A 22,593-nucleotide genomic window follows, 5' to 3' on the forward strand; every position below is an offset into this window, starting at 1 on the left:
GCCGAATTTCCGGAAAACGTGGAGGTCATTCCCCATGGGGAGCGTAGCCCTGGAACTGGCCATTTTACACATTTTGACATCCCCTAGACCGGGCAGACACCACAGCATCGCCTCAAGATTCTGTCTTGACTCTCGTTTGGCCATCAGGTTTGGAGATTTCCCCGCAGCTCTGCACAGAGACTCTTCCGCCAAAACGACGCGCACATTTGACATTTCCCGGTACTATTTGGTTGTCCGTATGTATACGGTACCTTCATATTGTACGTCATCGCTCCAGCCCACTCCGCTCTGAGTTTGGTCGCCGCTTCTTGTCCAAGTTCTCATTATGGCCATGACGAAGGAATTTGAAGGTCTGGACAAGGTCATGATCGACTTCTCCTACGTCGGTAGGGACCTACATGTTAGTTTGTGTTCTCGGAGTTACGCTGCCGCAGGGACTGGCTTACCAGAAGGACGAAGATACCGTAGAGGGGAGGCTCTTTGACGCATTAGACAAGGTCAACATGCTCAAGGACTTGGTAAGCAGGTACGTCATGATGACTACACTCTACATTCCGCCAGTCGCTACGAAAGAGCCGCAAGAACTGACAAGGGTGTCCACGCTCTGCACAATTACTGCTCATTCTTTGTCGATCCTGGGTTCGTTCTTTCCTTGCCAGACCATCTGCACAGGTTCTACGAGTTTCTAAAACCGTCCCTCGTGAAATTTGAGACTGATGAAGAAAGGAATCTCTTCAGGCAGACACGCATCAGCGGAATGACTAGGCCCATCAACAAGCATCTCCCCAAGTACATTCGTGTCAATAGCATAGCCATTGTGCCTCCGAACTTTAGCGCCAGGTAATTCCAAGACTTCTTCACATTGCTCTGCAGGGGAGACTGCACCTATCGAATTTACAAGTACTACTTTCAACCAGAGAACATGGACATTTATTTGATGAGAGAAGCCTGTCAATACTTTGTAAGTTTATGGTCGCAATCAAACACATACAGGTGGGTCATCACAATTTCACTCAGTTTTGTAAAACGGACAAGAGAAATCCAAAGGATCCAAAGTTTGTTTCCATCTCCATAAACACAAGTTGGCAGTAAAACCATTTACTTTTTCGGGATTGAAAAGTACAATGATCTCCTACATGCGGCTGTGATCAAGGGGAGTTCGTTCCTATGGCACCAGGTATCGCTCTCCTAATGCATTCATCTCACTCAGGTCCGCTGCATGATGGCGGTTTTATTTCTAGTCGGAAAAGGAACTATAAACGCTGTGGAAATCAAAAACATGCTAGAGAGGCATGATGAAGAAAAAATGAAGTTTGTCTAGCACACTCTATTCATTCCGTCAAGGTACAATATGGCCAGCGCATCAGGTCTTATACTGGTCGATTGCGGTTATAACTTGCAATTCAAGGATCAAAATTTGAATAGAAATACAAACATATACGAGGTTCACCATTCTCTCATCATACAAATCACGTAGGAAATTCTCCAAGAACATATACAGGAGCTAGGTCCACTGACGCTTTTGGCAGATCACTTGGAGTTGTAATGTGCTCAGAAATTATCATCTAGTCAAAAACCAGATTAAAGGTAAATGTCCTCGACATTTGTGGACTTGTTACAAAAATGGGATTGCCAATGATGTCCTCCAAGTCCCTAAGTACTATAGATTTATGTGCTTCACAAACCTTATGCTCTCCTTTACTCTATTTCTGTATAGCAATCTCATCGACTCTGGAGAATCCGTGTATATAATGCCCTGTTGGACCATGTTTATAGGGTCAAAAGTACCTTTTCAGACATTAGCGACACGGAATCTGCGGCAAGAGTGGCCTTAATCATGGCCAGCAGGTCGCCAAGACTCTGGGACCTCTTGATGGACACCTCAAAAGCTTTGCATTTGCAGATTAGGCAGTCCTAGATGTTCATTTCTGGCATAAATGCACCTACTGGGTCAGCTTCCAGACTAAAGGCCGACAAGGAGGTTTCTCCGTCTCCAGTGTAAAAGTAAAAGTTGTTCTTCTTGACCGGCTCCTCCGATAGTACATTTACCATTAACGATGCGATGATGCTATTTGTAGTCGACAAATTCGGAATCGTGTTCTAAATGTCCATAAATGTAGGGAAAGAACCTACACTCGCAATGACGTCCACGAGGTTGCGAGTGACTCCGTCTATTCCAAAACTCTTGGCACGTTCCAGGGAAGCCTTGTACAACCATTCAAGCACATCTGGAAACCTCACATCCTATTCTCCACATTACTGACCATCTAAACCAACCGGGTATGTATCTGGGTTGTGCTCTTCCCAGGTCACTTGAATTGCGTACTCTATAGGCAATGTATTTCTCCATTCATTCATCCATACGTATACAGTCCTCTGGTGTCTTTGGAGCACCGACAAGACTACAGGCTGCGGTTTCCTAGGGGATTAGTGCGATGAATGCAAAATACCAGGGTGGTAAAGAGGGAGAGTGAACACTCAATGCACGAAGTTTTGCCCGGTCTTACAATTCGCACATGCCCGTACAAGTTCTGGGATCCACCGTCAATCAAAAGCCTCTCCAAGCCATCAAACTCTGAGAGCTGAAACACAGCCGCATTCACCCATCTACGGGTCTCCACAGAGTCCACAGCGCAGAGAAACACGTCGTAGCCCCTGAGCTCCTCCAGCGCCAAATCCTCCACCTTGCACGTGAAACTGAATGGTGTGACATGGATGATGATAGAAAACCATTTAGAACCGGCGGAAAGACCTCCAAAGGCCTCCTTGAGCACCTCGAGTGAAACCTCCGCCTTGTACCTTCCAACGTCGCCCTGCCTACACACACCGTCAGCGCCGCTCAACAATATGCTTGGCCTCGCATTCATTAAACGAACCTAAAGAGAAATTGGCGGTTCAAGTTGGACAGGGCGACCGTATCGCAGTCCACGACCGAAATTTTCGCAAATCCCTGCAACGCCAGGACCTTTAGGAGTTCACATCCTACGGGACGCCGTAAGGTCCTCTGAGACCGCGCACAAACGTACCTAAACCGCCGCAACCCACGACCAGAACCCTGCAGTCGGAGGAAAACATCAACTGATCACATGAATGTCATTCCTGAATGCCACGAGCATTAGTCACACAACATGAATGTAAGCTATACACATGAATGGCAAGGGCACAACAGTAGTGACCACATGAATGCCTACCAAAGACCACCAACCATCACATGCATGTCTACCGAGAATAGACCAACTGACCACGTGTCTATCATGAAACGCACAGGTACACATATTAGTGCCATCATGGCAATCACTGAAAGAGTACAAACAGGGCGAGAGCGGCGACTGAGAACAAAACTGTGAGCACTGGGCAGCCGTCGTAGAGCGACTCATAGTCGGCGGGGAAGGCTGAATTCATTGCATGCAGGACCTTGGCGGCGGCTGACACCGTAACTGGTGACCAGTAGGTGCGGACCTTTTGGTAAAACACCTCCTTGATCCTGGAGTCGTCCCTAGAGACGTAGCCGATTCTGAGGATCTTGTCGCTCCCGCTAACGTAAATTACCACGTCGATCAGAACCTCCTTGGGGACGCCCAAAATCTGCTTGCCGGCCGACATGACCTTGAGCGGCCTCTTGAGCGAGGAGGGGAACTCGTACATCTTGCCAGAGCCGAATGAGGAGGCGTCGAAGTAGACGGCAGACTCGCACTTGTCCGCGTCGATCGTCACCTTTTCAAAGTCCTTGAAGAGCACATTCTCGTAGAATTCGACCAGGTTGAGCTTAACGTACTCGTTTCCTCTCTTTTTGTAGGCGAAGTGCTGAGACGGCTCCATGGCAACCGTCACGTAGATGCCATCGTCAATGAGGTACTTGGTGACCGTCTTGGGTGACGTCGCCTTCAAGTCGAAAGTAGCCACCTCAACGAGGTTGTCGACCACCTTCTTGAAGGCGTAGCCCTCCGCAGTCGTGTATACGATGTGGTTCTCGTCCACCTTGGTAATCACGTTGTACTGCTCATTCACGTCGTTGGCAATGTTAACTGTCGCAGAGGAACAGTTGTGAACCTTTGCAGCCAAAGTTCCCGAAATCGCCAGGGAAATGACCAAAATCAACGATGTCGCTCTCATTGGTGCTCCTTTACTCTCTGCCGGCCAAACCCAAATCCTGCGACTGCATTAACGTTAATCGATTAGTCTCGTACAAATGTATGGAAATTTTGCGTGATTCTCCCTAAATCTGACAGAGAACGCGAGATAATGCCACTGACGTCGCCTCACCATACCAGGAAGGAGCAAACGGGCGCTGCCAGTCGCAGGCGTTGCAAAAGGTGTGCATAAGGTCCAAAATGTTAAATTGTCTTTAAATGGCCGCAGAATGGGCTCTAGAAGCCAAGTGCTCCGCCAAAATTTTTAAAGTTACGCTTTCCGTCCTTCCAAGGGCCGCGCAATCGCCGTAGCGCAGATTCGTGCTTATCTTGCAAATTAAATGTGGATTTTGTGTTCATACATTAGGTGTGTGCCATGGGATTAGAGATAATGAACCGTAGGGTCCCGCGCACGGGCTGAGGGCATGTAGCTCTCATATTTTGCCAAGCCGTATAGCATAAATGGGTATCACACTCTCACAAGACCTTTAGTTAGTGGTATAGGCCCTTACATGCAGCCTGAAAGTGGCTAGTTGCGATGGTAGATCCACTCCAGAACCCATGAAGAAAGTTGGCAAAAGCTCCGCTAACTTACGTTGATCTACGTGGCAACAGCCCATAAACAACTAGAGGAATGAATGGTGTGTATTATCTCCACATACTGTATCTACCACAAAGAGTTTAGCAGAAGATTTAAAAGTCGTCAGACACTGACGTATTCCTGCATTTTGATGCTTTCATGATACAAGGTCATGGAAGTCCCGGTCTATACTATAGACGGCATCGTTTGGACTTCAACAATTTAGTCAGGAATGTTTAAAGACATCTTATCCTGTTTACTGCATGAGTTCTGGCTTGTGTCCGGCTTGAGCGGCAGCCCTCTCTCCAGCCAATCTCAAGTGACGGAAGAAGAAGTGAGCGGCAACAGCTGGATATGGCTTCTGGAGAGCCTCAACAGCGCCAACATTGCGGAGAGCGAGCAAGACCGCCTTAACAAAGCCCTGGAACTCCTCTGTATTGCCGCCATCATACTTTTTCCTAAGAGTACCAGCCACTGGGTCAAGCTCGAGGTAGTGATGAGCCAAACCTCCTATAGCAGTTAACTCAGAGACGACAGCGAAAGCAGCCTCCTTGCACTTGGAGAGAACAAGAAGTTCGTGAAGCTCGTGTTCCTTCTCGGCTGTGCTCCAGAGTTCATGAGTACCACAGCGAACCTTTTGGACTTCCTTGCCAACCAATGGCTTGAACCATCCAAGCTTCAAACTATGACGACCTTCTACAACAGTGAACAAACCAAGATCATTATGACCAGTTTCCTTGAGAGTCCTCAAGTCAAGTTCAGCGGCAAAGGCTGAGGCCACAAAGGCAAAGAGGGAAGCGAATACGAGTTTGGCAGAAAGCATTTTGTAATGTGTATATAAAGTGATTAGAGGGTTGCATTCAAGAATCTTCCTATGGGGACCTGAACCTTCTACATTAATGGGGGAATAACACAATCTTCTCCCTTCCAGCTTTCATTACACAGTGAATTTCATGCCTTTAATTTTCCCCAAGGTAGCTGGAACCTCCCATGATCCTCCAGCATCCAAGTACTTGCCTAGTGATCACCTAGTCTTCTTTCTACACACCTTCCTGATCCCCCTATATTCCACAATAGGGCCCTGTATGAGTGTTCCTACGAGTATTACCCTTTATTTACCCACTAATATGGACTAACGAATTGCATGAGCTTGTTGGTAGTCTTCTGTGGCACAGGATAGTGCCAACCCTCCGTTTCCATACATCTGCGGAATGAGACATTCTAAAAGCCCGTAGGTAAATACATACTGTGCATATATAGTAATGTGAATAAGCTTCTATGCTTTATATGGTAACTTTTGGAGAGAAGCCTTATGTGTGAAGTTTCCAGAACTTTGACGTCCTGATGTACATCGCTAATTGAGCTGTCATGAGTGTGGATTATTATGGATGGACTCTTGATATTTTAGGCTCTTGGAGATACCACAGCATATTCATGAGTCAAAAGGTTGTTTATTTCTCTGGTATAGGTCCTTCTTCTGACTCTCTTATAGACATCATCTGTTCATACATAAACTAATTAATCTGCCCTAGGTGTAGGTGTTGGTTTATATGTGTGTTATTAGTTCCTACACCCTTGTGGACAGTACAGTTTCCTGTAGGTTTGGGGAATAATCAGAACAGGCCTTTATAAATAAGATTTTTCGACTGTATTTCGACCTGACCTTGATTTCTTGACCATTTGAGTTTATCCTCTTTGTCGAGGTTTCCGAGGAATCTCCCAAAGATGCCTTCCAGTTTTTCTTCTGGAGCTCTTTCTTCGATCGTGAGTTACCGAATCGAAGGTGGTACGTAGTACTCTAGTCTGCATGTAAGCTCTGATTTTTGTGGGCAAAGCTATTTTCTCTAGGTGCTTCGCGTGGTATTTTGTAACCAATCCATCCCAAGAATATACTATTGGAACGGTGCATGCTGGCATATTATGGATGCAGCATAATTCTTTTGCAAGGACATCGTATTTCCTTTGTTTGTGGGATTCCGTATCTGAGACCTTAGTTGGACATGTGATTCCGACTTCGACTATAAATATCCTTTTATTTCTCCTGTCGTAAGTCGAAATCTTTTGGTGAAAATATCGATTGTTAGATATTTCTTATTTTAGAGATATATTCTCTAAAATACATCATCTTAGGCTCTTTAACTACGATGAATAAGCATTGGAAGTCCATTCCGATAGAGAACGGCAATGCCTACCTGAATCTAATCGAAAAAACTTCTTATATAAACAGGTGGCGACTGGTTCACCCACCCAGATTAGACAAGGGATAAACATAACTTTTAAAAAGCAAGGCGGTAATAAAACTATGGCGCTTATAGTAATCGTTGAAGAACCAGTAAGTCTCTCTAGGAGATTCGCTGGAATCCTCAGTAAGAGGATAAACTCAAATGGTCAAGAAATCAAGGTCAGGTCGAAATACAATCGAAAAATCTTATTTATAAAGGCCTGTTCTGATTATTCCCCAAACCTACAGGAAACTGTAGTGTCTACAAGGGTGTAGGAACTAATCACGCACATATAACAATCCGGTACGTACGGGGTAGGTAATTTGTTGTCTCCTGTCGTAGAGTTGGATATCAGGTCTATTGTTCGTTATCCTGGCGTCCGTCTTAACAGCAGTATCGATCCTAAGTTCGTTTGTACCGTCAGTAACTGTCTCCTGCATCACATATCCTTTTATTTTCTTTCTTTTTATTAGGTTTAACATGCAGCACATGTGGAGAGATACACATTTCAGTACTTCGTTATGTCGCCTAGTGTAATCAAAGGCTAGTTTACGTTCACAGCATGTGGCCAGGTGGTCGACGGTAGCTGTTGCTCCTTTGCAATGTTTGCATTTATCATAGTTTCCCATGAAGATATTTCTGTCTTGGAGAGCGCAGTAGGCTGCTTCGTCTCGAGCTGAAATGTTTCCATGTGTTAGCCAGAGTGCAGATTCCTTTCTGTCAATTAGATTATCTCCATTCAGTTGTTTAAAGAATATAGGGTGGCATCTCTTTTGTGAAAGTGAGTGGAACAGACTTCTCCTTTGCATCTCATTGATATTGTCATCTCCAATTCGTATTCCCCCATTGTTAACTTTTTCGTATTTACGTCTGACAAATCCTTCTATGCGTGACATATGGGTGAGGTCTTCATTTTCAATTTTCATTATCAATGCACGGCGTGTGGATGTCTCACTACCTTTTCTCAAGGTGTCCCAGAATGTTAGCAACATCTTTTCAGATCTAAAGGTTGCTGATGCTAGTCCCCGTCCGCATTGATCTCTTTTAAGGTAGAGTCTTTCAGGGGATGCATTCAGGTAATGTATCCTATGTTTTGCCAGTATTTTGCGGATGTCCAAGTCTAGTGCCTCAAAATCATCCGGTAAAAGTCTTAGCAATCCAGTGTAGTAATTCAGGAGGGACAATGCAAACATATTTATCGCCTTGAACATGTTTCTCCCGTTCAGCTTGGTTTTTGCTAATTTTTCAACCCTCGCCAGAATTTCAGCTCGGATTTTTTCCCATGACTCCAAAGATGGGATGCTTGATCTGTCCTCCATTATACCCAAGTATTTATACATTGCAGTTCCTTCCAATAGTACCGCAGTGTCTTCACAGAGAGGCGAGTTTGTAGCTGACTTTTCTCTGTTTATTTCCAATCCTGAGGCTTCGCAGAACATTTTGACTTCGTCCGTCATTTTCTTTAGGATTTCGTCAGTTTCAGCGAATAGTTTAATGTCATCCATGAATAGTAGGTGGTTCATGGCATGTTCCTGTTTTTCTCCAATCTTTCCTTTTACCGTTGGGTAAACTGAGTGTAGGATTTTACTCAGGGGATCCATGCATAGTACAAATAGAAGTGGTGATAACGAGTCTCCTTGGAGGATTCCTCTTGTTACCTTTTTCACCATTATAGGTTCTTTCCCACATCTAACGTCTATTGTCCATCCACTAGTGATATGCTTTATAAAGTTAGTAATCCAATCTGGGATATTCAGGTGATCTAAAACGGCATGTAAATATTTATGGTCTATCGAATCGAATGCCTTTTTAATATCGAGCCATGATGTCTTCAGATTGTTATTGTGCGCCCTGTTAATTGCGATGTTCAACAGTGCTTGTTCCTTTGCCCCTTGAACTCCTCGAACCGTGGCCAACTGCGCTTCCGACAGCAATCTTCTCTCCTGTACAATTCCAATTAATACTCTGTAGACACATTTTGTTACCAGTTTGTACAAGTTAGACATGCAGGTTATCGGACGGTAGTTGCTTGGCGTTGTTTCGCTGCTCTTCTTGATCAAGTATGTTATTCCCTTTCCAAACCATTGAGGTATTTTATGGGGTTCCATGCATGCTTGTTTCGTTAATTTATACAAGAAGGGGTGCAGATGTGTTGTTCTCTTAATAAAGAAGTTGTATACTCCATCAACTCCACATGCTTTCCAGTCTGGGAGTCCTTTGATGATCTCATAAAATTCTTCTTCGGAGATGAAGTCTTTCTCTTCCCTTACTACTGTAGGGTTGAGATATAAATACCTTTCAAACTTTTCTGGATTTGTAGGTCTGGCGTCCCACGCAGGGGACCAGTGTCCCTCCATTTCCACTGGAGACGGATGGTCTTGAGAGTTTTCTTGGTTCAGTAGGTTTCTGAAGAATTTTCTCGTGTTCTTCTCGAAGTTACTGTTGTCCTTGTTGAATTGTATCCTCTCTACGCTCCTGTCTATTCTTGTCTGGTATATTAGTATTTTCTCGTCCAAGACTACTTTTTCTTCGAGTCGGTGTTGGGGGTTTTCCAGAATCTTCCCTCTGTTCTTCATGTATTGTATAGCCCGACCGCGTTCTTGTTTCGACAAGTCGTACAGTTCATCTCTGTCAATCAGGTCCTTAGTGTATTTAAATCCCGCTATCTTAAATTCCATGTTTTCCTTCCAATTGGAGGGTTCCCATTCCTTGTATGTTACGTGGTGATATGACAGCTGTACCGCTTGTAGTATTCTTGTAGCTTCTGAGAAGTCTCTTGGTTGATTTGAGATTTCTAGTAAGTAGGATCCTAACTCGTCCAAAATATACTGGAATGTTGTTTCCTGGAATCTCTGTGAGTAAATCTTGTATGTCCTTTCGGCCTCCTCGATTTCATATTGTTCCATTAGGACCAACTTTCCGTTTATATCCTCTTTGATGTTTATTTTCCTACGTAGCTCCTTTAGAGAGTTCTCCGGGAGTTCATCGGCTCGCAGCATGAGCTCTTCATCAGAGGGTAGTTTTAAGTGTAAGTTATTTCTTATTCCTTTCCTAGCCAGATCTTGGAGTTTTTCCAAGTCTATATCTTTAGAAAATCTTGCCTTATAGGCTTCGTGGATGTGTTGCCATCCGAACTTTGGGACTTTACCATGACTTTGTTGGACCTTGTACAATACACATGCAGGCCAAATCTTCTCTGGTTCGTCCGTACAATCTAACAGTACCTTTAGAGCTATGATTTTATTATTTTCGTTTTCCTTCCGCTGCTGTTTAGAAGGTCTTCTGTTCCCCTGTCTAATCTGGGTAGTTGTACAAGTCGCCACCTGTTTGTTTAAATAGTTGTTTTGATTATATTCAGGTCCACATTGCATTTCACCCGGGGCTCGAGATAACCTGTCTTGAGCTGCATCGTTGCAGAGTTCTTCGTCACCTAAAAAACAGGATGTTCGATCAGACAAACCTGGCTTTTCTATCGGACTCGAATCTTCTGGTAATTGCGAATTAACCTCTATCGGCTCTAATACTCTAATTGAATTATCGCTTGGACTTGGCGGAGTTCCTGTTAGCAGGATTTCGACCTCGTCAGCTTGATAGTTTGGAGGTGTTAGGTCGATGACCTCAATTTGGCCATCTTCCGCATCACTAATCTCCGTTGGCGTTAGAAAAGCCTCGCTAGAAGCAGATTCTGCTTCTGTAGTTGAGTTTTCACTCATTGCGGTTAGCATTTGTGTGTCTTCGTCACACATCTTTTTATTTAGGCGCGGTGACCTTCTTGGAAGGCTACCTTGACTGAATGATGAGTCTTTTTGTGTCCTTTTTGCGGGACTCATGTTTAAATTAGTAAAATCTAGAATACAATGGTTTTTACACGGCCTTCTGGTCGTTTATGGCTTCCGAGTCCTTGTTTGGAGTCAGAATTGAATAATTCGAATATATTTAACCATTTATCTAAGTGTATAAGCTTAAATTTATCGGAGATGCCTCGAAAATGGACATTTCCCTTTGTTGACTCAGAGTCTCTTATTTGGGTTTTAGATTTCGATTTTAAGACTTTGAGAGGTTGGTATGTTTATATGAGAAGATATATTAATTTATTTAGATTCATATCAGTCACTCAAATTTTGCAGAAGATTGAGACCCCTACTGTTAATAATGTCGTTAACAATCATGCCACCGGTAATCTCTAGATTTTGAAGATGCTACTGACAAGGCCGTCAATAGTGAATTCGTAGATGTGGTGGTTTCCGCCGACAGCGGAGATACAGTTATAGACATATCCGAAATTAACGTTGCAAGACCTGAGACATCGACCGTTTATGGACTTGAGTTTGGACCAAACGAACTGACAGTCAAAACCTTTTATTCAGGAAACAAAATTTATGCAACTCGCGTTTTAGACAATGGAGTACTGATCTGGGAAGTCTCTGAAAAGGAAAGGTGCAAGTTTGTTGAGTTGTATTATAAAGGAGATTCCAAGTTGTTGAGGCTCTTGATTGTGCTAGGAGGTTATCCTAGGACTTACTATCTCTACTACGAGAAAGTTGATGGCAGGTGGAAGAGTGTCCAAAGTGAAAATGAGTTTGATCAGAAACTTGAAGAATTGAAAAACACTTTTGAACAAACTTCCAGAGATTCAGAGTCACCAAAGAATGCCGAGTCCTTTAAGGAAGGCTGGATTAAATCAAAGTGGAATAGTGTCACATATTCAAGGTCGTCCACAATGATGTCCAGCCCCGTTCCTCAACAATCTTTAGACCTTGATGATGTCACTGATCCCAGATGTAAAGTTATATATGTGGACATTGATGGAGTACCTGTAAGAATGCACATTATGAGTATGGAAACAAATGTAACAAAGCTTCTTTACGGGGAAAACGAGGTATTGACTATACCAGCAGAAGACGAATACATGTACTGCATAGAATATCTCCAAAATGGTGAACCAAAAATTGTGACTGTTGTTACAGACAAAAAAAAACGAGTTACATCAGACATATCGCAAGTATCAGGATACCAATAGTTGGTACGACCGTTTTGGTTGGCTTGGCACAAAAGGCTGGAAGAGTTACGATAGGAAATATCTTAGGAATCTTAATGCTCTAAAAGTTGGTTCTAATCTACCCACTAGGTTTGCTCTGGACATTTCTTCTTATGAGGATACTTATGATTGTAGAGTGACAGTGAGTAAGCAGGACAGCATTACCACTCGCTTATTTACCGCAAACTCTGGTCATCTCATAGATAAAGTCACGGATGGACCAACTGACATATGGAACGCTGAACATGATGTCATTTGCTTTCTCTGTGAGGTTCACATTAAAGGTAACTCCAAGCTTCTTAGACTACATGCAACGAGTGGAAATTATCAGCTTGCTTTCCAAAGCTTTGAATGCTCTGACGGGGACTGGGATATTGTAACAAACGCAGATTTTAATGCTAAACTCAAAACATTGTGGTAACACTCCTAGACAAAGTTTATCACACTAAAGCGCTTTAATCTTATACTATAATGGCCACTCTATGGACACTCATTATTCATCCTGTGGATGGACTGTTTTAATCATTAATGTAACTGTACCTCCAAACTCACTCTGGATGATTTAAACAAACTGAATAGACACGTTTTAATGGTTAATTGCATATCACTTGTAATACCAGGGCAGTTTAATTAGTAACGTTCATCACTGTATATTTGAATGCATAAATATTCTTTGTAGCTCTCCAAAGTCTCTCTTTCACCCCTTTCTATACTGATTTATTCCATCTACTCTGTCCACCAGCATGGGATTACGAGCCTTCTTGGTCATCCAAAGGGAGTATTTGAAGGTACAGTTTTTTATAACCTTGGGAGAATCTTTATTGCTCAACAATATCCCAATTTAGACCACAGTCTGCGTATATCCATAGATATTCTCTTCCTTCCACCCCATGCATTCTGTCTATTCTTCATCCCGCCAATCAAACTCAATCACCATAAGGTAACCTGGAAAATGAATGTTTTGGGGGTTTTACATCTGGTTCTATTAGTTAGATCTTGCATAGCTACCTTAACCGACTCACAGGTTGAGGGAGGAGATGGAGGAACGAAAACAATTGCTAAATCCACCAAAGAACTCGTAGTTCCAATTACCCTAGATTTGGCTGAGGTGAATACAAATTCTGTTGATGTTCCAGCTACTACTGTGCAAGATGGCATAAGTACAACCTACTACTACCCAAAGGAGAAATTCTACTTTAATAAGATAGTTGATGGAGGCAGGACTGTATGGGAGTCTACTGAAGAGAAGTGTTCTCCAGCGTATACTATCTCAAAGGGTGATATAACATTTCTTGCTCTCTTGCTAAAGAAGTCTGATGATGAGACTGAGTTAATATACTACGAAAAGAAGAATCTAAGGTGGAAGCTCATAGAGAAGACAAAGTGTGAGAAGATGATAGAGGAATTAAAGATGCAACCTGAGCAACCAGCTGTAAAAACCGTCGATCTGGATCTTTCATATGTTGACTCTATAACATTCTCTGTAGAAGAATCTGAGGAGGATAAGGTTCCTCTCAAGAAATTTGCCGTTAAAACTGATCATCACCTGAATGAAATAAATAATGGAGATTCTGAACTTTGGAAATCGGAATCTCCGAACAAACATTGTACACTTGTCACGGTATACTTTGAGGGAGAGAATCCCATGCTAACATCCTTATCACTTAACCAAGGATTTGTTTATTTACAAAATAAAGACGGTAAATGGGTTGGTGTTTCTAAGGATGGCTATGATGTTGCACTGACTGAGATGAAGAAACTAGCTTCCTTACCCAAAGCCAGGACTGTCGAATTAGATGTCTCTGATGTAGACGATAGTGCCTTTACGGTTAAGGAGGAAACCGTTGAGGGACTACCTCTAAAGACTGTTACTCCAAAGAGTGACTTTCACATATCCTCTGTTATGGATGGAGAGAAGGAAGTTTGGAAGGGTCTAGATAAAGAACACACTCCTAAGGTAATGATCTACTATGATGGAGAATCCCCTGCATCAGTAGTTGTAAACTTTGTAAAGGCTGATGGAAAGAATGTTTTGAAATATCATAATAAGCAGGGTGATAAATGGAATGTAGTAAAGAAGGAAGATCGTGAAAAGCTCTTGAAGGAGTTCAAGGCTTCAGAAGATAATAAAGATAAAGAATCCTCAGAGAACCTTCCTTCTCCTGGGTTGATTCTTGACATTGGCCGACCAGATTCCACAAACTACCAGTCCTTTGACTATAACAAGGATGGAATTCCTACAAGATTCATTATGCCAAAGGATGATAACGTAATAACTTCAGTCAAGGAAGGTTCTTTAGAAGTATGGAAAGCTTCTGGAGATAATGACACATGCGCATTTGTAACTCTTCGTCTGAGCGACGGCAAACCCGTAGTTGCACAACTAACTAAAAATGCTAATGGACATCCAATGGTTATATTTGTAAAGAAAGATGGTACATGGAAGCCTACAAATGATTATTCGGCAGAACTTAAGAAGCTCCGAATAACTCCAAAGTCTGTAATAGGTTTTACTCTCGATATTTCTGCTACTAAGGATACTGACAAGTGTACCATCTTTGATACCAAACTTTATGGAGTCCCAGTCCGTTTCTATGTTCCAAAAGTTGGTTTTCATGCTACAAAATTGTCCTTTGGAGGAACTGAGCTCTGGACAAATGCTCCTGAATCGAATAAGAGAATCTTCCTTTTAATAGCCGGGTTGAGTAATGGAGAATTGAATATCATTCATGTATTCACAAGGGGTCAAAGCAATGGCTCTGAGTTGTTATATTACGAATGCAAAGATGGTAACTGGCAGAATATCCAACGAGATGAATATAGCAAGAAGTTTAAGGAGTTGAAGAAATAGCATTTCCCTCCCTATCTCATCTATATCACAAGGAATGGATAGAAACTATACAGGATCTTTATAATGTCTATAAAGGCAGAATATACCAAATCCTATTCACGCTGGGAAGATTGGACATTCAAGACTCCCAAATTATGGAGAATGTAGTATAGACCTTACAAGTTAATGCAGTTTATTTTGTGAGACTTTTATCTTGTTTAACTAATGACTATGAATTATAATGATTTAATTTGGTTTAGTGGTACGTTACATTGTAGGTATGGTTTAATATTTATTACACATGCAGAGGTTTATAAGGGTACCATTAGGAGAGGAAGTGGCTTCTGAACAACTTATCCTGTAACACGTACACAATTATCTGGATGATATGAGAAAGATACAACTATTATGGGCTTAAATTGCGAGATGGAGCTGTTATTCGTACAATGCTTATTCCTTTGGGAGCATTAAACAGGATGGAAGGTATGTATCCAGTGAGAAGCTTAAGGAGCTACTAGTGGCTCTTAAAACGCATGGAACATTCCAAACAATAAATCTACTAATGAGAGATAAAGCAGATTCAGACAATCATGTTACCATCACCGGTCCATATCTTTTTGTGGAAGTTTTAGATGGTAAAGAACTCTGGAAGAATGTTCTTACATTATGACCTTCCCACTAACAAGTTACCTAATCCTCCACTCAGGCATTTCAAAGCCAGATAAGGACAGGTCTCAGTCATCCATAGCAACTACCAAAACTTGAGGGTTATAAGAATGACATACATCCAAATTTGAGACCAATTGACCCATCTGGTTGGCTGAAATGTGTACCTATTATCGGGAATAAAATCCTGATGCCCCAGATGAATGTTTCTTCTTCCTTACATTTTTATTCTTCTTCACTTTACAGAAGTAAAATGAAGGTCGCTGCATTATTTAATCTTGTGTCCGTATTGGAATCTCCACTTGCTATCGCGTAAACATTCTTGGTTGAGGCGAGAATGAGCCTGAAAAGGACGACGAGAACGAGCAAACAGCGGGTAACCTCGCGGGTTCTCAGACTATTGGTGGATCTACAGCATCATTAAATGGTGTCTCTAGAAGAGTATTTGGTCAACCCGTTCCTCCATGTCCTCTTATAGCTCATCCCAGTGGTCTTGAAGGACATCCTCTTCCTAGACCCATAGTTGATTCCATGGGTATTGCTCTTCAAGTGTAGATCCTCAGGGAATGGACGATCAAGATGCACCAGCTCAAGCCCCTCCAACTGTAAAGCAACGCTCAGATATGGGTCAAGAGGAGAGGAAAAGGCTCTGGAAACCTGGAAAAGAAAGACATTTACGGATGGCATAGACAGGGCAAAGAGGGTCTTGAGGAGGTCAAGTCAACCCTGGAAACCGCTCAAAAGATGTTATGAGATTATGGTCAACCTTGCAAATATAGCAAGAGGAGTAGTAGGAAGAGAATCAAGCAGCCAGAAAGGCCACGATGGTGGAGTACTAGGGTCTCTTTTATAACACGTGGATTCAGAACTACCATCCGTAGAGAGCCAGGAGGTCGTTATGGAGGCTCTAAAAACTCTGCAAGGTTGGGGATGAACAAGGGGAATGAGGAGGCTGTCTCGCTAACCAGAGCATAGCACTGGTCTCAGTGACCAGATGTTGTCTGAAGGTCCTACTCAAGATAATCTGGATTCCATTTCCACTAGAAATGAACTAGATTAAGCTGATAGAGGTCTATTGACCCATCAGGAGTGAACTGGAATGCCCCGCTTGATGACACAGCCTCCTCATTCCAGCGCTTGATTTCTCGGCACTGCGCATACCCTCGGCAGTCCAGACACTCACACAGGCAACACTATGCAAGATACAACAGTATAGACAGCTTCACGACCCATTAATGGAGAACGAGAGAGCGCTATTGGCGAGCAGACCAGCGGGTCGGCGGGGAGCCTCTACGCAAACCCCGCGACAATGGAGGATGCCATCGCATTTTTAGATGAATTAGATGAGGAAAGAGTGATTAAAGTGACGTCGCGGCCCAAAAAGAGCGTGTAGCATGGAGTCTATGAGGGAAGAAGAAGTGATGTCGCAAGTCGGGATAATTATCGCCATATTTCTCCACTTTTTCTTCAGGAAGAACACCATTCCTCCCTCCTCTATTCCGTACCGTCATTACACGTCGTTAACTACTCATTTAGATATAGTCAGAAAACGGAGTATTAGACAAGGCCTAGGGCGCCTCTTTGTGGGCACTGCCGGTTCCAGGGCCGTGAACAGACGCTCCAGTTCCGAGAGGCAGAGCCCAGATGGCTGAGGACCGACGATTTGGGACCCCTGGCGCCATTCCTGTCGACGGACTCCCCACTACGTCGCCTCGACGTCCGTTCATTCTCCAAAGACACCAGTCATCTTCTGTTCCTCCAAGCACTCAGAAAACGTCCGGGAATTAGTTTCCTCTCTAATTCAGATCGTCGGGAAAAGGCAACTCGGAGGAAGAATCGCAGAGAGTAACAAATCTGCGAAAGAAGATCTTCTTGTTAAGGAAGAGACGGTTATTCGAGAAGGCGTATGCCAATCTGAGAAGAAAGTCTGCCATTCTTCTCTTTGGAGCGTCGGCAGACGCGCATCCCCTGCAAACAAGGCCGCTGTCTTGCGTGGCTAATAGACGCTCTATGGACTGGGATTTGCCGTGAAGGAGCACTGGACAACGACGACATTGCGTCTGCACCGAGAGAAGAAGGTGTCTTTGCACTGCAACATCTTCTTCCTCATCCATACGGACTCATTCTGCCATACGTATTTCTTCCTCTCGACACAAACCCATTCTGGTAGCTCTTGCCCATCAGAACATGGAGCGATATGCGACTCGTTGCTGAGTAGTTTTGCATCCATCTACAATCTTCTGACCATCGGCCTCGGACTTTATGTGCGGGAGGCTGTCCTACTCTTGCATTCTCTGCTCCCGCACACCGTTACTCCATCGAGTATAACCGGTTCTGGGACTCTGAAGGATGATGGGCAACGGACCCGTCTCTGAGGTCGGCGACCATCACTTTTGGGAGAGTGAGGTGGAGCTGGCAAGGAAGAAGATGACGGCACCGAATGGGAAGAAGTTTCGCTACTTTGATGACAAGGGCGTCTTCAACTTTGTCTTTCTGGCGTGGATGCATGGCTGGGTCAAGGAAACGTCGAGGAGGTACCTGGACCCTTACATGCTCCACCCGCTCCCGCTGGCTGACCAGATTCTCAAATGGCAGCCAATTCTTTCCAGGCATGTTAGCGATGGCATCGCCAGCATTGAGGCCCACGAGTCCCTCAGCGAAGAGGAAAGGAAGAAAGCCAAGAAGCCGGCCAGGTACATTCTGCTGAGGGCGCTCTTCTTGACCTTTTGGAAGAGACTAACCATCATCCTAATAGGAATTGTGATTATGAACGCCATCGGTATGAGTGTCGCTGCCTTTTTGCACAAGTTACTTGGCCTATTGTCCGAAGGAGAATTCAGATTCGTGACCTTCTTCTTTCTGGTGGTGGCCGTCATTGCAATCGAGCTAATAAAAATGATCGGCATGAGTCACATCAACTACTATGTACAAAGACTCGCCATCCTCCTCGATGCGTGCCTTCGTGTCACGATCTTCCAGCACGGTCTTTGCTACAGACGCGGCAACTTTGCCAACTTTCAGTCCAAGGAGGGGGTTTGCAAGAGCACCATTCACTGTTGTTCCGGAGAAGACGCATGCACGGATAACCCACTACTGTGCCCGGCAAGGCGCTACAAGAACAATGAAGTAACCCCGAAAATGTACGCTCTGGTCCTCACGGACTCTTACTACCTTCCCTTTTTCATCGAGGCTGTTCCTGGGTTTGTTGATTTCTTGACCTCGCTGACGTATGGAATCATCTTAATGAACAGTCAGTTTAACATTAAAGCAGGAACTGTTCTCATCGTGTCACTCTCTCTAGTTGTGTGCATGTTCATTGTTGAGATCTTGAATGGTTTCATGTTAAGGTGGTATCTCGGAATCAGAGACCATAGAATTTCTAAATCAAGCGAGGTAATCTCTGGGCTGCACTTGATTGAAGCCATGGCTCTTGATGATATCGGCCACGATATCATTACCGAGACCAGAAATGACGAGCTTAAAATCGTCTTTGTTCGCTTCCTCGTGTCTCTAGTAAACAAGGTCATAATTGTGTCAATCATGTGCATAGACATTATCATTCTTGTCAACGACTTTGTCGGAGAAGTCAGAGAAGCTACTGACCTTAGGGGCGTGAATCCTTCGGGGATCTTGGCATCCATATTTGTCATTATGAAGATCATTGGTCCGCTCTACATGGTTCCCATGTACCTGAGACTCATGCTATTCGGGATCAATGCATTCAAAAGAGTGGAGTATTTCCTCAGAACTTGTTCTCCAAATTTTTATTTGCAGGACAACAAGTTTACTGGGAGGAATCCTTTGCCAGAGGCACTACCTGCTGAGGATAAGACACTGCCCAAGGGACTAGTTGTGATGTTCAAGAAGGCCTCCTTTGCGTGGGTCAACAGTAGAAAGGATCTTCTTGACAATACTGGTACTACTTGTCTTAGGAACCTTGACTTTGTCCTAAACACTGGTGATCTTGCCATTGTCACTGGTGCTCAGGGTTCTGGTAAGACCAACTTTATCAAGGCTATCCTTGGTGACATGACTCTTGTTGAAGGATCAATGGCCGTATTGCCTCTCTCTACCAACATGCCAATATTCTATGCTTCTCAGGATGTCTGGCTACAAAAGGGTACCATTAAGTCTAACATTACCTTTGGTCACAGATTTGATGAGGATGTCTACAACACTGTCATTAAGGCAGTTGAACTTGAACATGACATTTCCACCTGGAACGGAGGTGACATGCGCAAGATTTCTGAACATGGCTACTCTCTCAGTGGAGGTCAGAGAGTAAGAGTTGGACTTGCTCGTGCCATCTACGCTTACCTCATCTTTAGCAAGACTAATAGGGAGAGTGAATCTGAACATTCCTTCCTTGTGGTAATAGACGACTCATTTACTGGTCTGGACCCGTTTGTGGCGAGGACCATTTTCAGGAACTTGTTTGAAAAGGGAAAAGGCTTGCTGGAAAAGGGTGATGTATCTGCAGTTCTTACCATCTCAAAGAACATCTTGGACGCCTGCGTATCATCAGCGTCTCCAGATTCATTCCCAGATGCTCCGATATACTCGCTGAGAAACGAGACGCTCATACAGAGGAACAAGCTGAGGTATCTGATAGAAAACGAAGCTGGCCATCTTGAGCCTCCAAAGCCCTCTGAAGACAAGATGGAACTACCGTCTAGATCGCATGAGATGCTTGGAAGATGCGACTCTGATGACTATACCAGACCGGGACGAAGAGGCTCTACAGAGTCTAAATACTCTGACTCGCCCACAGTTCAGCATTTGTATGAAAAGAACAAGACAAAGGACTCTAAATCAGACAATGCGGCTCAGTTCAAGGTTTACTTCCATGCGGCTGGTTGGTCCATTGCACTCTTCTTCATATTTACATTTACCTTCTCAAGTTTGGACAGCACAAAGTTCATCATCACCTCCAAGGTCTCTGACTCTATCGTTGATTACGCAAATGAGCATAGTCATACGTCAGTTACGCTTGAGGATGTTAAGGAGTATTGCTATAGATCTTTGAGGTGGATCATCATTCTCTCGGTATCTGTCATGGTTGGGGTCTTCTTCCGTGCATTGGCCATGACCCAGGCCTCTTTTAATGTTTCAAGGAGAATCCATGAGTATTGCATCAACTCCATCTTCACCAATAGCTCTGGAGTGTTGAGCATCAAAAAGTCGTTGAGCAGTGTGCAAACATTCTTGTACATGGATACTCTTTCCATTGACAACATGTTGAGTTACTACCTCCACGACGTTTTTGTACTGCTGATTGAGATGGGTGTTCAGATGTTTACGCTCTTCTTTATGATACCTTGGGCTACTCCGATTTCCATTGTGCTCTGCTTTATCATCTTCCGGTATATTGTCTACTACTACATCAAGGCTTGCAAGAATGTAGCATTTTCGCGTTTGGAAGCTTACAACCAAATTGATTCCGCCATAGGGTCGGCAATCTCAGGTTTGCCGATTTGCAGAAGTTTTAAGAGTGAATGGAAGTTGGTTCACACGATGATTGAGCATGTTGACTATAATGTTAGGGGCACATACATGAACAATTCCGCAATGTTTTGGAGCTCCATCGCTTCCAGATGTTTGCTCTCGCCACTTGCTTTGTTCATTCTCCTCTTTCCTATTATCCGTTCCAGGTTCTGTGACATGGATATCAAGGTTGGTTACTACGGCATGGCTTATTCGTTATTTCTGAACATTAACAATTACTTTGCAAACTTTCTGGAGATATCGTATTACCTCCAGTTGCATTCGCTTCCCATGAGGAGGTTCGAGAATTTTATTCCTCCAAATACTCCACTCAAATTTGGCGATAGGAAGGATATCCACCGGACAGATTTTGTCGTGGACCGTTCCACATCAGCTGGAGGCGATCAGCCGTCCGATGAGAACATCAAGGACTCCATTCGTAGAAGGCGACGTAGTGAGCATGCCAAGAGAAGAGCTGTTCATTGCACTAGTCTCAAGATGCTCCTCTTTAAGCACAAGGTTAATGTGCTTGACGTGTCCAAGTATGCAGTTCCAGGTACTACTAGGATAAAGTTGGATAATGTGAGCGTGCACGTTGTCTCCAGGGATTCCAATGAGAAGCATGCCATTCTCAAGAATGTTACATGTTCAGCTGATACCTCGGACATTATCGGCATTGTTGGCAGAACTGGAGCAGGAAAGTCTACCCTGTTGTCAGTACTTCAAAACTTGGCTAGAAATAGAGACGGTTCTGTTCTCCTAGACGGTTGTGACTTGAATGATATGCCAAAGAATGTGACTAGGCAGATCATCGGAGTACTTCCTCAACTGCCATTTGTATTCAGGGGGTGGACTGTTCGCAGATTCATTGATCCAAGAATGTTATTTGATGACGCTGACATTGAAGCAGCCTTGGAAAATTGTGGCTTACTCAAGTTTGTCGAGAGTCTTCCTGGAGGAAGAGGATTAAATACCATCATTATACCTGACCATTACCACAAGGATCTACCAAGGCATTTAAAGAGAGCTTATTACGGGCCTACTCTAAGACCCTATGATGTCCCCTCCGCAGACAATGTAAATATAGACTATGGAGCTGTACTCTCAAGCTCCCAACTCCGCACACTATCAGTGGCAAGACTAGTATTATACAGAGAATTTTACAAGATACTCCTGGTTGATGAGCCTCCAGAAGATGAGGTTGGAACATACAATACTGCAGAGACTCCCATTTATGAGCTCATCAAGACCTACTTCCAGCATTGTACGACCTTCATTGCGGCACATGATGTTGACGTTTTGCGTCTCTGCACTTCAGTTTGGGTCTTTCACAGCGGGTCTCTCATCAAGACCTGCAAGACTGAAGAAGTTATAGACAGCGGGTCACTCTCCAAGATTATAGAGGATTGCATTACCACACACGTTTAATGCGGTATAAGAGTTATTTTAAGAATAGTACTTTCAAATCATAATTGTTATGCTTCAGCATTGTCACCAAAAGTGTTATTTTCATTCCACATTCACCTTAGATACTGCATGCACGAGCTTCTCGGTTAGAATGTACATTTAAGTGTGGCATTAGGAAGGCTGTTCCAATGGTATATTATAGAGACGGCATTGTTACAAGATGTCATGCCAAACAG

The 22,593-nt window shown here is 43.6% G+C and overlaps 8 protein-coding genes across 8 annotated transcripts; 4 read left to right on the plus strand and 4 right to left on the minus strand.

The window, feature by feature from the left end:
* Positions 1–325: 325 nt before the first annotated feature.
* BEWA_045330 (tRNA pseudouridine synthase A, putative) lies at positions 326–1,321 on the plus strand (the record flags this gene model as incomplete). The annotated part of the gene is made up of 7 exons (XM_004831464.1): positions 326–400; positions 435–526; positions 562–840; positions 874–961; positions 994–1,055; positions 1,090–1,177; positions 1,211–1,321. 7 exons carry the CDS (start codon positions 326–328, stop codon positions 1,319–1,321), a joined length of 795 nt encoding a protein of 264 aa, XP_004831521.1.
* Positions 1,322–1,914: 593 nt separating this feature from the next.
* On the minus strand, positions 1,915–2,867 carry BEWA_045340 (conserved hypothetical protein; the record flags this gene model as incomplete). Its single annotated transcript, XM_004831465.1, has 5 exons — positions 1,915–2,100; positions 2,134–2,244; positions 2,278–2,327; positions 2,365–2,419; positions 2,451–2,867. The coding sequence occupies 5 exons, from the start codon at positions 2,865–2,867 to the stop codon at positions 1,915–1,917; spliced, it is 819 nt and encodes a 272-aa protein (XP_004831522.1).
* Positions 2,868–3,262: 395 nt separating this feature from the next.
* BEWA_045350 (ema family member protein) lies at positions 3,263–4,216 on the minus strand. Its single transcript, XM_004831466.1, has one exon. It carries the CDS (start codon positions 4,111–4,113, stop codon positions 3,295–3,297), a length of 819 nt encoding a protein of 272 aa, XP_004831523.1. The 5' UTR covers positions 4,114–4,216; the 3' UTR covers positions 3,263–3,294.
* A 750-nt stretch (positions 4,217–4,966) lies between these two features.
* Positions 4,967–5,533, minus strand: BEWA_045360 (signal peptide containing protein; the record flags this gene model as incomplete). The annotated part of the gene is made up of 1 exon (XM_004831467.1): positions 4,967–5,533. The coding sequence occupies one exon, from the start codon at positions 5,531–5,533 to the stop codon at positions 4,967–4,969; it is 567 nt and encodes a 188-aa protein (XP_004831524.1).
* Positions 5,534–7,210: 1,677 nt separating this feature from the next.
* BEWA_045370 (reverse transcriptase domain containing protein) lies at positions 7,211–10,678 on the minus strand (the record flags this gene model as incomplete). The annotated part of the gene is made up of 1 exon (XM_004831468.1): positions 7,211–10,678. The coding sequence occupies one exon, from the start codon at positions 10,676–10,678 to the stop codon at positions 7,211–7,213; it is 3,468 nt and encodes a 1,155-aa protein (XP_004831525.1).
* A 231-nt stretch (positions 10,679–10,909) lies between these two features.
* Positions 10,910–12,391, plus strand: BEWA_045380 (hypothetical protein; the record flags this gene model as incomplete). Its single annotated transcript, XM_004831469.1, has 3 exons — positions 10,910–10,991; positions 11,120–11,811; positions 11,900–12,391. The coding sequence occupies 3 exons, from the start codon at positions 10,910–10,912 to the stop codon at positions 12,389–12,391; spliced, it is 1,266 nt and encodes a 421-aa protein (XP_004831526.1).
* Positions 12,392–12,922: 531 nt separating this feature from the next.
* Positions 12,923–14,821, plus strand: BEWA_045390 (conserved hypothetical protein; the record flags this gene model as incomplete). Its single annotated transcript, XM_004831470.1, has 1 exon — positions 12,923–14,821. The coding sequence occupies one exon, from the start codon at positions 12,923–12,925 to the stop codon at positions 14,819–14,821; it is 1,899 nt and encodes a 632-aa protein (XP_004831527.1).
* A 2,994-nt stretch (positions 14,822–17,815) lies between these two features.
* On the plus strand, positions 17,816–22,378 carry BEWA_045400 (ABC transporter, ATP-binding protein domain containing protein; the record flags this gene model as incomplete). The annotated part of the gene is made up of 1 exon (XM_004831471.1): positions 17,816–22,378. The coding sequence occupies one exon, from the start codon at positions 17,816–17,818 to the stop codon at positions 22,376–22,378; it is 4,563 nt and encodes a 1,520-aa protein (XP_004831528.1).
* Positions 22,379–22,593: the final 215 nt, after the last annotated feature.

Source organism: Theileria equi (genome assembly GCF_000342415.1).
Source record: "Theileria equi strain WA chromosome 4 map unlocalized gcontig_1105316255041, whole genome shotgun sequence".
Taxonomy (NCBI): domain Eukaryota; phylum Apicomplexa; class Aconoidasida; order Piroplasmida; family Theileriidae; genus Theileria; species Theileria equi.

Bases quoted from the DNA above. Each gene is read 5' to 3' on its own strand.
- BEWA_045350 (XM_004831466.1), bottom strand. From the start codon at position 4,113: ATGAGAGCGACATCGTTGATTTTGGTCATTTCCCTGGCGATTTCGGGA.